Source organism: Blennius ocellaris (genome assembly GCF_963422515.1).
Source record: "Blennius ocellaris genome assembly, chromosome: 4".
Lineage (NCBI taxonomy): Eukaryota > Metazoa > Chordata > Actinopteri > Blenniiformes > Blenniidae > Blennius > Blennius ocellaris.
Window position 1 is genome coordinate 16,634,485 of NC_137653.1, and position 15,840 is coordinate 16,650,324.

General features: G+C 45.1%; 1 protein-coding gene across 1 annotated transcript in view; it reads right to left on the bottom strand.

The window, feature by feature from the left end:
• Positions 1-498: 498 nt before the first annotated feature.
• LOC308129085 (calmodulin-binding transcription activator 1-like) overlaps positions 499-15,840 on the bottom strand; it is a gene marked incomplete at its 3' end in the record, with an annotated part of 54,110 nt that continues 38,768 nt past the window's right edge. The window contains 14 exon segments of the mRNA XM_080494858.1: positions 499-574; positions 1,378-1,449; positions 1,552-1,697; positions 2,361-2,429; positions 2,572-2,818; positions 2,926-3,074; positions 3,401-3,927; positions 4,648-4,915; positions 5,008-5,086; positions 5,167-5,351; positions 6,250-6,398; positions 10,385-10,519; positions 10,746-10,872; positions 13,182-15,082. Of these exon segments, the coding sequence (XP_080350984.1) occupies positions 499-574; positions 1,378-1,449; positions 1,552-1,697; positions 2,361-2,429; positions 2,572-2,818; positions 2,926-3,074; positions 3,401-3,927; positions 4,648-4,915; positions 5,008-5,086; positions 5,167-5,351; positions 6,250-6,398; positions 10,385-10,519; positions 10,746-10,872; positions 13,182-15,082 (4,130 nt within the window).

A 15,840-nucleotide genomic window follows, 5' to 3' on the forward strand; every position in this document is an offset into this window, starting at 1 on the left:
CTTTCTCTTGAGCCAGCTGGTGGTCGCAGGAGCCTCTCTGTGCACCCGGCCGCTGACGTCGACAGCCGAATGTCGCCGGCGGACGCTTCCTTGCTTCCTCCTGTTCGACTCATCCACTTGCTCTTGCAATGAAAAAAACCCATGAAGAGTGCAAAGAATGCCATGAGGTTAATGTGATGGCCTCCCAGTGGAACTGTGGAGGAGGATCAGTGCTGTGGGCAGAGCCAGGTCCCTGGGCTCTGCCCAGCAGTCTGTCTGTCTGAGCTGCCATGATGGACACCTATCCTGTCCTCAGTCTGTCTGGGAAGAGTTTTTTTTTTTTTTTTTTTTTCCCCCCTCTCTTGATAAGAGAGGGAAGAAGGTGAGAAAAAAGAAGGGAGGGATGAAAAGAAGAGGGTGGGGGGGCAATGTTTTGGGATTGAAAAAAGGAGGAGGTCGGAGGTATGGACAAGGGGAAAAGAAAGGGGAAGATGGAGGAAGGGAGGGAGTATAGAGTGCTCACAGGCTGAGGGGGCTGTGTGTGGGGCCTGACGGAGGGCTCTCAGGACCCCTGGCCTTTCTCTGCTCTCTGGCCCTGAAGAAAACCAAAAAGAAATTAGTGACAGAGTCACACATTTCTGTGTGTATGTGGTGTGTGTCATGACATTTCCCTGTTTGTGTGTTTTTTTTTCTTCACATTTTCATAACCAAAGGCCATACTCAGAGCAAGGAGAAAAGTTAGTCAACAAACCCCCTGCAACCCTGAAATTCACACGCATACACGCACACACGCTTCACTCGTCCAACCCCCCCCCACACCCACCAAGGCACCAAGAAGAAACTGGCAGGCCAAGCAAAACACATAAAAGTCCTCTAGTGATGACAGTCAGAACATGCCCCGAGGAAGACTGTATGCAAGAATCGCTCCACTGTCTTCCTGTCAGTCATGCACAACTACTGACATCATTTGGCAGTCCTCGGAGAGAGAGGGAGAGAGAGGGAGAGAGAGCGAGAGAGCGAGAGAGAGAGAGAGAGAGAGAGAGAGAGAGAGAGAGAGAGAGAGAGAGAGAGAGAGAGAGAGAGAGAGAGAGAGAGAGAGAGAGAGAGATGATAATCGAGGATCTCCTCTCCCCCTCCCTCCGCTGACATGCAAACAAGCATCAGCCACCGGGAGAGAGGGAGAGAGAGAAGAGAGCGAGACAGGACTCACCCGCTTCAGAGGCCTATGGTCCATCAAGGGGCTTCACAGGAACAGTAAAACAATACCAACTATTAGCACCGGTGGCGATGTGTATGTGTGTGTGTGTGTGTGTGTGCGTGTGTGTGTGTGTGTGTGTGTGTGTGTGTGTGTGTGCCTATGTGAATGGTTGAGGATGTTTAAGGGGTTTTGTGCCTCACCTGTGGCGGCATCGGAGCAGAAACCTCAGGATCTTGCGAGCAGCCTGGTTCTGTTTTTTAGTTAGGAGGCTGCTGTAAACAAAGTCACAAGTGTCAGGAGGCTTAATTGCATTGTGGCTTCCTTTACCTGCGTATGTGTGTGTGTGTGTGTGTGTGTGTGTGAGTGTGTACTACCTGAGGGAGTGTCTGTAGGAGCGGTAGTATTGCTGGATGAGGACCGCTGCTCTACGACTCTGCTGGAACTTCCTCTGTTCGTGGAAACTCCGGAAACGACTCTGGATCAGGATGGCTGCCAGGGTCATCCTCTTATAAAGTGCATACTGAAAGAGGAGACAGCAGCAACGTGAGGAGACGTACTTTGGTAATGTTGAATCCTGGGTACTGGAAAACTTCAAACGATGGATAAAAGCTTCAACCACTGAACTCATCCAGCCTGTATATTTACAGAAACTTCATAGCAAATCATTTTCATTGATTAAATTAAACATGATGTTTATAAAGGATGCTACGACATTAAATAACAAATCAGTTCTAAAGTTGGATCTTTAGTTGGATTGAGCTGTGGGATATAACATCCATGCTTATCTTACAGACTGAGAGAAAAAGACTGGGAGCAAGAGTTTTTCTAAAGAAAATGAAAAGCTAGAGCATACACTGTCTACTGCTCCAGATGTAATATTGCCAGTCACAGTGCTTCAAATCCTTTAACAGCATCTGAAATATTTCTTGTGCGACTTATAATTGTTTTTGTTTTTTGGTTTGCTTCTTCACCAATTTAGCTCATAAATCAAGAAAATCCAATAAACAGTTTCTCAAAATATGAGAAGTTCTGCTCTATTTACCAATCAAAACAGATCACGTTAAATATTTTTTTTAAATGTTTGAATTACATTTCTGTGAATGTTGTGTGAATAGAAACAACTGACAAAACAAACTTTTGAGTGTGTTTTCGAACGGTGAATTGATGGCCGTTTAACTCTTACCTGCTTGTATCTCTTATAGCAGCGCTGAATAACTGCTGCGATCTCCTTACGTTGTTCCTGAATGGGACCCTGTGGTAAGCGACACAATGAGTAAACCTTGTCCACGTAAAACGGTTTGTGGTCAGAATGAGTTCTACGCAGAGAAGAATAAAACAAGTCACGGTGGTCTCATAATAAATATTATTGCACTGAAAGTGAAAGCCAGCCTTGCCTTGTGTTTTCTGAGGGAGTGCAGAGCATGCCTGATGGTTTCATACAGCTCTCCCTGCTCTGCATCAGTCATGGCTAGACAGGAGGAGTCAGTTTTCAACCTTTCCTCCTTAATAGCTGCACACAGGAAGGAGCTCCACTCAAAGGGGGAGGGCGGGGCTTGCTTAGCCTGAGGACTCTGCTGATCCTCCGGCCCTGAGAGAGAGTTTGGCTTGGGGCTGGGAGTCTGTGGCTTGGCCTTGAGAAATCTGAAGAAAGCAAAAAAATAATACATCAAAATCATTTGGAGCCTTTTCAGGAGTGAGGTTGAATATGTGGCGTCTTCAAAAAAAAAAAAAAGAAGCATTTTATTCACCTTTCCACCTCACCAAGGTAACCAGACAGTAACCTGACATCACTGCTGATCCCCGCCCTCGCAGACTCAAGTTCAGCCTCCATGGCTCCGTGCTTGAGCCGACCAGATGACGTCTCCATGATGTGGTCAGCCAGCATCGTAATGTCCATCTGTAACACACAATAACATTTAGCTCTGTCAATTTACAATACTTTGAGGAACAACCACTCTAAAGAGTCGTAAATGAGCCAATAAGCCCCCCTCTCACAGAGTTTGGACCACATTGCTCTTCTCTATGCTGGAAAAAAACCAAAACAAAAAAACTGTGTTGCTGATGATGCAGCTTGAAAACAGATCACTTCCTTTCGTACAGCTGCCACTTCTGTTCTTTAATCTTCACATCAAGAATTCAGCTCACATTAAACACAGGTTTAGTTAGTACAAAAAAAGAAAGAAAAATCCTCCCCTGCACCTGCACATAGCCTGCTGATCATACCTGCAGGTCCTCTGTGTTATCTTGGTACGCCAGCAGCTCTGTCTCCTCTCCCCTGTCCGACAGCACTCGTTGACGCAGGTGAATTGCAAGTCGCTCTTTTCCCAGAATCCTCCTTGCAAGGCTACGCTGCCCCAGAGTCTGTCTCAGACTCCACCGGGTGCCCCCTCCTGATCCCCCTATCCTGGCCTGCAGGTGGGAGAAGGGGGCGCTGGGACGCTGAGGCTGGCTGGGGCTGACGAGAGGCGTTGTCTGACAGCTGAGGTTGGAGGGTTGACTTTGTGGGGTCTTGGGGACGAGGGAAGGTTGAGGATTAGGATTTGGGGAGGAGTTGCGGAGGGGGTTGATGGGGTTGGTGCCAGGGATCATGTTAGCTAGCTTTTGCTGTGTGTCAGAGCTGGTTTTGAGTCTTTTGGCTGGGGGAGGACCACTTTGGTCTCCCTGGGCTCCCTGTGGGACTCTGTGTCCTGTTTGGCTCCAGCTCTGGTTCTGGGCGTCTGCCTGACTCTCCGGCCTCGTTCTCCTCAGCTCTGAACAGAGATCGTGGAAAAAAACCATGTCAAAGAATGACAACAATAGAGATTCCCAGAGTGAACATGCAAAAGTAGTCTAACGTTATAACCCGCACTATATTTAAATATGCCTACTATTGGTCATGATTGAATCATCATTTTAAGTCAGGCTATTTGGGAAATACACTTATTTGTTTTATTGCCTCGCGTTCAATAGCAAGGTGGATTCGTCTCTCCTGTCAGCCTTGTTAATACTCTGTGTAACTGAGGCCAGCAACCATTCAGCTTACCGAAGCAGAAGACTGTCTGAAGGGAACACAAACTGCCTAACAGCACCTTTAAAGCTTCCAGTGTGACACGTCAAACACTGTTCAATTTGTTCAAAAAGATGAATGCGGTATAAGAAAAAGGGGCAGAGCAGTTTCGAGGCTACTTCAGGAGAATATTGAACATAATAACACATTGTCTCATGAACAATTTTTTTTTGTACGTGTTTCAAACAAGCCAGATACAAAATAATGTAGTGAGCGTTACACATGCTTGTCGGTGAATTTTGTCACTTGAGCACAGCTACGAGTCTGTACCCTGACCCGGCTGCAAGCTGGCGGTTGGTGGGACGAGTCCCAGAGATTAACCAACCCCATCAAACATATCCTGAGCATTGATGAGAAACTATGCCATGTACATTTATTGAACTTTCATTGAATGAGCTCTTGGTGAAATTAGAAATGTTTGCACCTGAGTTTGGGTTCGGGTTGGCGCTGTTGCTTATTCCACTGGTCTGTGACTCTCCTCTCCATCTGTCCATCCAAGCTTCAGCAGGCAGGCCCTGAGTCTGAGGACTCTGCTGCAGCTGCTCTAAGAGCTCGGCCAGTCGGGTGTGGCCTCGGGATCGGGCAATGTTCAATGGCAGGCGTCCCAGCGAATCGGGAATAGCGAGAGCTCGAGGATCCCACTGATAAAGCACCAACGCTGCTTCAGTGTGGCCGAGAGCACACGCCCACATCTGCAAGGATCAGGAGAAAAGAAAAGGTATCACCGACACAGACACGCAAGGAAGTTAACAGACTTCAACTTGCTAAAGTACTGATCACTCACCAATGGAGTGCAGGAAAAGTGGTCTACGTTTAGTGGGTCCACTTCCAGCTCGAGGTCAATACTGTCAGCGTGCTTTGTGCTGCAGAGCAAGACAACAAAAGTGAAGCTACTGATGCAATCTTTGCTGAGAGACGTGTTTACTGTTTGAGTGTAACTCACCGCCAGCGGATGAGTGTCTGAATGAGCCCTGCATAGCCCTGAGCTGCAGCCAGATGCAGTAAGGTCATTCCTCTGGAGTTCTTACTGTGGACAAGCTGATTGGAAGTCGCCCAGCATGGCTGAGACATCATCTTCTCGCACACCACCACCACACGACCCTCGAACGAACCCTGATCAGGAGAGATCTTGAAGGTTGCGAAGGAAAGAGGGTCAACCTTGAGTGAAGCGGTTTATATTCATTTTTACAGTATATTTCACAGTAGGAAAGGCTTTTGTCAACATATAATTAACTTTCACTCGGAAGTCATAGATCTAGTCAAATTAAAAGATTCAAGAAACAAAGCAAGAACATACAAAAAAATGTTTGTTGACTGGAAGAAGGGTAACCCAGCAGTTGCCAGTGTTTGTGCCTCTAAAGAAATGTGTTTACTTCAGAGTGTGTGCTGGATATGATGGATGGTTTGACGGAGAAAGTAAAAAGTTAAAACAAAATGACAAATGAAAATCTGTAATAGGGACATTTGTATATATTTAACATCACCTGAATAGACAGGTTGAATATTATTTATAATTATAAAGTTTGGGATGCAAGAACATGAGTAATTGTTGCATATTAACCTGAGTAAATAATTGGATTGGTGACCCTAAAATTGCCCCGAGGAGTGAATGTGAGTGTGTGTGGTCTCTCTGTTCACTGAGATTGCAATTTTTGGCACAAAACTGCTTCGTATTTGATAAGGTGTTCTGAAATGACTAATGAATTAACTCTAAAGCTCTCAAACATAAATTAGAAACACCTCGTGCATGCGGTCCTGGATCTTGATCCACATGAAGTGGACTTGGTTATATGTCTCTGAAGGCTTTTTGCCCCGTATCCATAATTGATGAAGCCAGTGGGTGACGGGAAAAAATGACATAAAACAATGTCCAGTTCACCTGATGGCATTTCTTTGGTTTGTCTGCTAAAAGCAATGAACTCATTAACCTTTGAAATATCAGCTTTCAAAGTGTGTCTTTCTTTGTTTGTGTGACAGCATCGCTGGCCAACTGTAAAGGAGCATTTCACCGAATCCGCTGTCTTACTTGTGTCTGCTGATCAGTGGCTCCTCCCCCCTCCACTCCTCCGCCCTTGGTTGCCATGGCTTCAGAGCTGGGGTTCTGATTGGTTATCTCAGCCATCCTCTGTTCCATCTGCTCCAGACGCTCCAAGATGGACATCCTGAACTGGGTATCTGAGGAATAAAAGTTGGGACACATAAAGCTGGGAGCGTGGAGTTTCCCGCCGCATTTTAGCAAATCAACACGATGTTTCAGTAAGTCCTACTTAGAGAGGCTTAAAAAGCGAAGCTCGTCTCAGGGGCTCAATATTGGTGAATAAATCAAAGCTGAAATCCAATAAATCCCTTCACACACAATGGGAAGTAGAGAAACGTGTGAAGTGTGTGAGTGAATGAGCATACAGCTAATATTACATGCAGGTTATATTCCGTGGCCTGGCTGTTTGTGGTTGTGACCCTTTGTTTCATTGCTGCTGCAGTTTTGCTGCAGTGCACATTATGTCATCCCACCTGCTGCTCTCTCACTCAGTCTCTCTATTTTGCTCTCCTCTGACTTCACTCCTATTTCTCTTTATGCTGTCTGCAGCACACAGGCTGAACAAGAAAGGGTGGAGCAGTGACAGTGACACAAAGACACAGGCCCCTCCTTTCCCCTCTGAGCCAACCGGAGAGGGGCATTCACAGTGACACAGCTCAGCTGGCTCCAGAGCAAAACACTCCACTCTCCTTGCTGCCAGCTTCACCAATTAAGAAAGCAAATACAAGAACTCAGCAGCAAACAAGCACAGCTGCATAAAGACACACACGACTGGAAAATAAAGAACACATTTTAATTAGAAACAGAAGAAAATGGGTAATACTAGAGGCTGGCAACTGCTACAGTGTTATTATGCAGTTAATTAAATGGGTTAATTGATTTGTACATTGAAATATCATGAGAGTTAAATATTCATTGACACCAGGCATTTAAATAAAGATGAATGAACTGTTTAATCACCCTTCTTAATTGACAAATTAAGCAAGGATTTTTGAAAAATTGTCTTTTATGTCACATTTTGTAACACATTTATCCGTCTGCCACACAGAGACATGAGTCTGGATGCTGCTGATCTCATTTCTGTGAGGATATGGAGGTTAATGACCACTGACCCATGCTCAATTAGTCCTTTGAAAAAGTTATGTACAACCAACAACCTTTAAGCACCTTAACATAATATGAGTTTAACATACCATTTTACAAAACTGCTTTAGTTTTTCATAAGGACTACACAGAAGACTTGAATGAAAATGCTGTTTAAAAGTATAATACAAATATTGCACTGAAACATTTAAGAAGCAGCTTTGGGCAACTTACCAAACAGTTTGAAGTAACATCAACTAAACTCTATTAACACATTACAGCATTTTAGCCCTATTTCTAAAAGGGCATTTTAGCAGTGCTGTGCCTGTACCTTTACAAAGTTGCTGTTAATCACTAATGTAACACGGATTTGAATTAAATTAGTTGTTGCATCTTAAAATATGTTTTCTCCCGTTTTCTGCTTATTAAGCTTGTGGCAAACCAGTGGTTATTGTCTGCAATGTGTTTGACTGGGAATTGAACCAGCAAACGTCTACAGAAAAATGTGCTTCCCTAATTTCTGTGCAACAACATAGCTTGAAAGAAAATAGATATAAAAAATAAGTTGCCAAACAAAAATACAATTTAATTACATAAAAGTGTATATTTGTAATTCATTCATTTAACCTCTGCTTGGTACACATAAGAGCACTGCATTCGCAACTTGTTTGTGTTGCCGCCAAGTGAACAAAAGGAAACCACTTGGTACAGCTTTAATTAAAGACAAAGGAGCCTCAGATAATCCTGAACCAGAATCTCCTCCCACATTTGCCCCTGCTGAGACAAACCCATTGAATATCAACAATTAGTAATTGCACTTAAAATATCACGAGAATAATAATAATCTAAAAACATAGTAATATTAGATTAAAAAAGCATATACATAATCTGCAATAATCCATGTATGGATGTTGGGCTACGCTTAAAAAATAATGGCATAGAAATAAAAAAACAAACAAAAGTCAAGTAAATTTACACACAATGATTTCCTCAATGTTAATTTGAGAATTATATCCAGCAGATATGTGGCACTAAAGGAACAGTGTGTCTGTGAGCTTCAGGTGATACTCCTCCCCTCTGCTTGTTATGTTGTGGGCCTCTACAGAAGCACCAGCAGTGCTGCTGCTGCTGCTGCTGTTGTTGTTGTTGTTCTGGAGTTCGGTGTCGCTGTCCACTGCCGTGGTGCTGAAACCAGCAGACACACAACCCAGACAGGCTCCAGCGTGTCTCTCAGCTCAACAACCGGGCGTGCAAACGAGACGACGACTTGAGGCATTTCCACCCCCTTTGTTTGACATCGACAAGGCTGGTAACTACATGATTCTCCACACATGCGGATATTTTACCCACACACAATGGGAAGGCTGCTGAAAGTAGACACGGCTCGCACAGCTCTGAATCGGAACAGGCAGCATGTTTACGTCCATCGACAGAAACAGAAACTTAACGCTGGAAAGAAGCAACAACAATAACAACAACAACAACAAAAACCAACAACAACAAAAGCAGACGTGGCCACAGACAGGACACGCTTAAAAGTTGCCATGTGGTTAGAAAAATCAAATACGCTACGAACCCAAACAGCCAGTCTCCCTATGCGCTGCTCTTTGTTCCCGTTCCCGCTTCTGCTCAACCCCGTGAGTTTGAAGTGGTGTGCGACTCACACATTGCTTCACCAACCGTGCAAAACACAACTAAGTGCAGGGAGGGAGGAGAGAGAGAGAGAGAGAGAGAGAGAGAGAGAGAGAGAGAGAGAGAGAGAGAGAGAGAGAGAGAGAGAGAGAGAGAGAGAGATGCCTCCGCCACGTTGTGTCTGGGAGCGCAGCGCTTCAAATCCGCCCGCCAGACTTGGAGCCGCAGGAGTCTCGGTCGTCATCGCCACAACGAGCCCGCACGCACGCTAAATTGGAGCGATGGCATGTGACAAAGCCGTCTGCCTACGGTGACTCGATTTGAACGAATTTATCTTTATTTATCTTGTCTTTTTGTTTTGTTTTGTTTTTCTTTCCCCTTTTCCTCAGACAGAGAGGCTTTTGAGGCCAAACAAAGGAGCGGAGCCAGAATAGCGCAGAGCGCGCCGCTCCGTCTCACCATTCGCGGTCAAAGTCAAACACAGAGCCTATAAATAGCTGGGGGAGAGGGTTGCAAAGCACAATGCCAGTGGTGCCCAACATTTTCCCTGTCACAGAGACCGGGATTGAGGCATTGTGTCCTTGCCCTTCACTCCAGCAGCAAACAGTCAGCCTGCTGTGACTGGAGAGCCGCATTGCCGCATTGCGTAACGCAGAGACGGGGGCGAACGCAGAGTAAACCCAGGACATGCCTCGCCGCGGAGACCCGTGTGTTACAGAGCCGCAATTGCATCAGGGGGATGTATTTGCACACAGAAGCTAACCTCTCCCCCTCCCCGGAGCCATGCGGGCAAACAAACCCTCAAGAAGCACGTGTAATTGTGCTTAAACATCTCACAGTAGGATTGTATTTGATCAAACCAAACAAGAACAACAGCAAGACCTTTAAACAGGCAATGAGCTCTATAAGAAAAGATGGAATTTAAAATTGTTGTGAATGCTTTGCAGTGAGGATAACAGATAATTGTATGTGTATGCTCACACCTTTCAAAGAACAGACAGCCAAACTGTTTAGAAACTTAGATCCCATACAGGCAAACAAAGACACAAGATCAGAAGCTGCTTGCAAGCAAAGAAGACACACGGCAGAAGCATTTACATAATAAGTGGGTACCTGTCGACAAACAAATCTCACAGTATAACAAGAAACCAGGAAATATAAAACAGCAGCAGCACACATTCTCAGGTTCTTCTGAGGTGCAACGGAACAGAAGAATGAAAAGAATTTTTATTTGCTTCATCATTTCAGGTTTATACCCCATATTAAAGCTCCCTACACGCGATGAAGCAGTTACACCCAAATGCCATTGTGTTTATAGGTTTTACGTCCTTGCCTGTGTAAATAACACAGACAACATGATGAGTGTGAACATAAAGTACGCTTGATGCACACAAACGGCTACTCTTACCATCCAGGGAAAGCCAGTCGTGCTGAGAAGAAGGCAGAGCAGGAAGGTCACGTGCCTTGTATTCAAACACCACCGAGGAGGAGATGACCTCACCACCCATAGCTACCTGCAGCATCACCAGTCCAGTGTCATGGGCTGGAAACACACAGACCAGGTAAATAAATAAATAAATAAAATGTTTAGACAACAGACTCCCAGTTTCAAACACCAGAAAAGGAAACCTCTCCTGTCTTGCCATGTTCTTTTTATTTTTTATTTTTTGGGGCATAATCTCATAGAAATGGGATTTCATGTCCTATTAGATTAGATTGTGCAGGCATCACTTTTTGACAAAGGAAAGTGTGTGTGGTGCGAGTGTTACCTGGGCAATAGCACCGCAGCACTCCGGGCTGGATGAGGGCAGCGGGGACGCTGATGTGGTCGAACAGACAACTGTACTCACTGTTTGACTCCAACCACGGCCCTGTGATCAGCACCTTCACTCCACCCTATGGCATATAGACAGAGGCCAACACGCTACGTTACAGTATTGAGTATGTACTGCATGATCACCAGTTAGTATGTTTATGAGTGTGACTGAAGGTAATGAACAAAGAAACAATGCAATGTGTCCCTGTATGTTTATCCACTTGTCTACAGAGGAGCCTACGCTTGAAATGCATCTTTATGAGGGTTTTTAGCCAGAGAACATAAACATGAGATGTGGCAAAAGTATACATATTCTTTATTAAGATAAAGTGTACCTCAAAACATATGCAATATCTTTTATTCAAGTTAAAGTAAAGGCTCAGAAATGTTCTCAAAGGAAGCCTAAAACAGACCAAATATTTTAAGATAATGTGTAAAATGTTGGTAAAATCTGCTCGTCTCACACATCCATATTTTTATTTACAATAGAAATTGTAAAACGTACAAATTGAAGTATTGAAAGAAATTGTTGAAACTATTTGTTAATATAAAATTTCATGGCAGCACCCTGTTTAAAAAATAATGGCATATTGACAACAAAAGGCTAAAAAAGTAGGCGCTACTAATGCAATAAAGAAAAAGGACCATTTTACAACTAATTTGGATATTTAGCAGCTCGACTGTAACACAGCTGAGTATAAAACAGAGAGTCTAAGAAATGAAGGTGGGCAGCGGTTTGCTGATCAGCAAAAATAAGTCTAAAAGACTTAACAAAAAATTGTTCCTTCAAGTGAACTAACAGAAATTTGGAATGTTCTACCATCTGCAGTGTAAAATATCATCAACTTTATTCAGAGAATCTGGAGGCCAGAGTTTTGTATTGTATTCTTGTGGGGTCAAGATCCGTCAGGTAGAACAGCTTTCAGAACAGACATGGCTCTGGATTGGAAACCACTGCATGGACACTTCCAATATTCACTGTGTGATAACAGTTAGCCACGCAAAAAGTCAAAACAATCATACAACTGGAAAAGGCTTCTTTAAAATGGAATGACACAAAATTGTAAGCTGCTCTCTTGTCAGACGGTGGTCATGAATAAAATATCCATGATCAAGAATGACAAAACAAACAAAAAAAGAAATATGTGATGTTTTAGAACATCTGCCATGTCTTAGTTAAACATCTGATATGTTGTAAGTTTTCTCTGTTGATTTAATAATGGGTTTAAGAGATTTGGAATTGCATCCAATAGTGGAATTTGGTTGAAAATATCTCTCGCAGCTGTTACTGTACTGAAAGCGAAAAAAAAATTGAATATTTGTTAAGATGTAAATATGGATCAGGAAAGAGATGTGATGATAGATGAACGGATACACAAATGGGTGATAATTTCTGTGTCTCAGTGTTGTAACAGCATGGAATAAAAAAAAAAAAACACTTTAGAAAAAAAACGTCTTTAGAACTGAAAGACTCGATGCTTCAGACATATACAGTATGTGTAAAAATGTGATGTGTGTATCAAAGTAAAATATTATGAAAAATAGGAGCTGAAAACTGTACAGTGATTACAGTAAGAGAGTATTTGTAGTCTGACACCTGCTCTATCTAAATGGAAACTGATATTCGAATTCACATACTACACTTGCTGAGAAAGTTTTGTGAATGACAAACGTTCTAGAGTGAAAAGATCAGTAGCAGCCTCTAGAGGCCGAGCAGCTTATTACATTCAATAAAATAGGTTGAACAGTGAATATGTCATGAGCTCAAACTAGTGAAGCCAAAAACATAATAATAAATACAGAAAGCACGATTCTCGATAAACAAAGCAGATATGAAGAATCAAACAGTTTTTTTTTTCCAATTTGCCATTTGTACTGTTCAAGACAAACCTGTAAGTTGTTGTTTTTTTTCTTTTTTTTTAGAAGCACAAAACTAAAACTGACATCGTGCTGATGATGCAGGAACAAAGCTGCAGAATAATATTAGCTGAATTTAGAGACCACAAGTTGTTTGTGACAATTTTGTCCAGTAATTGTGCCGACCAATTGGAGCTTGCCCCCGTAATATGAACTGAGGGTAAAAAGGCAGCCTTTCCACAAGTTTCATCATAATCCAGCAGAGCGAGTGTCTGACATATTAAAAGTGGTACATGGGTAAATTAATGAGGCCACCCAGGGGAATCGCTAAAAGATTGAAATTTCATCAAAATCCCATCAGTGGTCTGAAGTATTGGGACCACACAACCATGCTGACGGTAAAAATTGTGCTGAGTGTGATTCCGGCGTAGAACAACAGTACAAGCTCCCGTCACTCATGTGGCGAGAGGTCTAATTTTAATGTAGGGAACAATGATTAATAAATAATGATCATCAAGTTGGGTTTACTAACCTCGGGATAAGACCACTCTGGGGAGTAGTCCGTCACACCGAACAGCCTCCCGGTCTCCTGGAGCAGACCCAGAGCTCCCTGCTCCACCTCCGGTCCCTGCAGGTGACCTGCCCCTGTGCTGGGCTCCTCTCCTGCAGCCCCCTCCTGAGGCATGAGAACCCCAGTGACCGCGGCCCCCACGCCGGCCCCAGAACTCTCCACCGAGATGAAATCATTGATGAGATCAGAGAACTGGCTCCCGAATGAAGCCTCGAAACCTTCAAGACTGATGGCTGCTCCCGCCCCGGCAGTGGTAGCTGACACCCCTCCACCTTGCTGAGGAAGCGGAGAACTGTAGAGCGCCCCTTCAATGTTTGCGCCGGCCGCTATCGACTGAGGACTGGCCACCACAGAACTGCTGGCCCCTGTCAAGCTCACACCGTTACAGAGGATCTCATTTTCCCCTCCTCCTGTCCCCCCACCCGCTCCCCCTCCTCCCCCACCTCCACCTCCACCGCCCCCACCCTCCTCTCCTCCTCCATTGTCATCCGTGGGCTGTAGGTAGTGTTCAGTGTCAACACCTGCATAGGCCTCGTGCGTATCCCCGGCCTTGAGCAGCAACTCCCCTCCGTTCTCAGTCGGCTTGTCTAAGCCCCCGGCGTCCTGATGAGCCCTGCTTCCCGACTGGTCGACAGCAGCCCCCTGCGGCGTCAGGGGAAAAGAGCCTGCCGCCACTCCTTGTCCGTTCCTTGTGCACAGAGCCTGCTGGTCTGTGCTAGCTTGGTGGAGGTGCGAGTGGGGGTCTCCGTTGGTGACGGGAGAGTCTGTTGGCACTGTGGGAAGGCTTATGAAAGCCTGTGATTCACCTGTTTCTTGGGCTGTGTCAGTGCCATTGGTCTGCAGCTGAGGGGGCTGGCTTGTCTGGGGGGACGCCTGGAGGAAGAGGCCTGGGGAAGGGTGGTGTGCAGGTTGGGCCAGACTCTGGACGCAGGCTGATGACATGACAGCGCTGAAGTCCATCTGCTCCAGTGTGGTGCTGGGACTGAGGCCGGTTCCTTCTCCCACATAGCTGCTCTGTGTGGCCAGCGGCTGTTCCAGGGGTGTGGCTTCCGTCTTGATGTTGCTGACCAGCGCCGGGTTATAGACAAAGCCGTTAGAGGAACAGTGGAGTCCTCCGTCATCCCCGTTACAGCCCTCAGCCTTACCGCCGCCTCCCCCATACGTCTGGCCCTGCTTGGGGTTGTTGAGGAAGCAATCGGGGTCAAATGTCATGGTGGTCTCGGGAACGGTGACTCCTCCACTTGAGTCTAAAGAGCTTGACAGAACCAACTCTCCAGCCTCCCCTAAGCCTACCCCACTGGGAAAGGATGCAAACCTCTGATTTTCAGGGGTGACAGCCAGCAGAAGGCCAGCGGTGGTACTTTCATGAGTGGATGCCAGCAGGTGGGTGTGGCCAGCAGAGTAAACCGAATCCCCAGTCAGCGTGGTGACCTCTGACATGAATACAGCTGTGCTCTGTGATAAGCCAGCTCCGATGGCCAGCGCAGGACTGTCAGCCATGTCACTGGCGATAGACAGTGGAGAGCTCTGGGTGGTGTCAGGAACCTCCACCTGATTGGTAGACGTAGAGGAAGACACCTCCATGCTGCTCTGCGGGAGCAAGGAGGGTTTGGTTATCCTCCCGTTCCTCCTTTCTCCCCCACCTGCCCTGCTCCTGCCTCCTCCAGGACTGGGCTCTGTCTGGCCTTCTGACACATCACTGTTCTGGACCTCCGTGCCATCTGCCTCCTCAGCTCTCTGGCCTGCCGCTACGCCGGTGCCCACTGCAGTTCCCCCTCCCGCTGCTCCGCCTGGCTCCTGCTTGGATGAGATGATGCGCTGCTTGACACTGGAACATTTCTGATGCAGGCTGCTCCCAGCACCTGAAAAGCAAACACAAAAATAAAATAAAAAAAATAGAAAAAACAAGAAAGAATGTATCATTTCAGAAAAAGGACACAGCTATTATATTTTATCTGATATTATATATTGTGCTTTTCTCAGTGAAATACCTGACATACATTAGACGGTGTATATAGCGCCCTCCAGTGTTCACAATCAACGTGAGTTCATGAAGAGTAAATTATCACTTGATGAAAAAAATCTTGTGAACTCTCTGGATATGTATGCAAAATTGACACTTAATTCAAAAGTTTATTTTGATTTGATTTAAAGCATCTTGAAGAACAAGTGCCTCAAGCAGAAGACGTTCATTTACTTTTTTAAATTTTTTATTTCAGCTCGTTCATTTTCAGAAAGAAAGCCAAACACCAAAAAGTTGAATCTTTTGGTGCCTGACAGTCATAAAAATCCCAGCGGCTTGGGGGGGGGGGGGGGGGGGGGGGATCAAGCCTGTGATGAAGTCAGAAGAGCAAAGAAAACAAAAAAGCAAAGAGCTGTGTAGACAAATTAGGACATGTGGAGCAAGAGCAAGAAATGAAGGAGTACTTAAGTCAGCAAGCCACTTAATTTTGGGCAGCTGTCCTTATTTGCCCTTCGAAACCAGATCAAAAAGATGGATGAGATGAGATAAGTGTGTGTATGTGTGTTAGTGTGTGTACTGGAGTTCCACTCCCTGATGCTGATTTATGAATAATACATGCTGGATATTTCAGGCATCTCTGTCTACTTTCCCTCAATC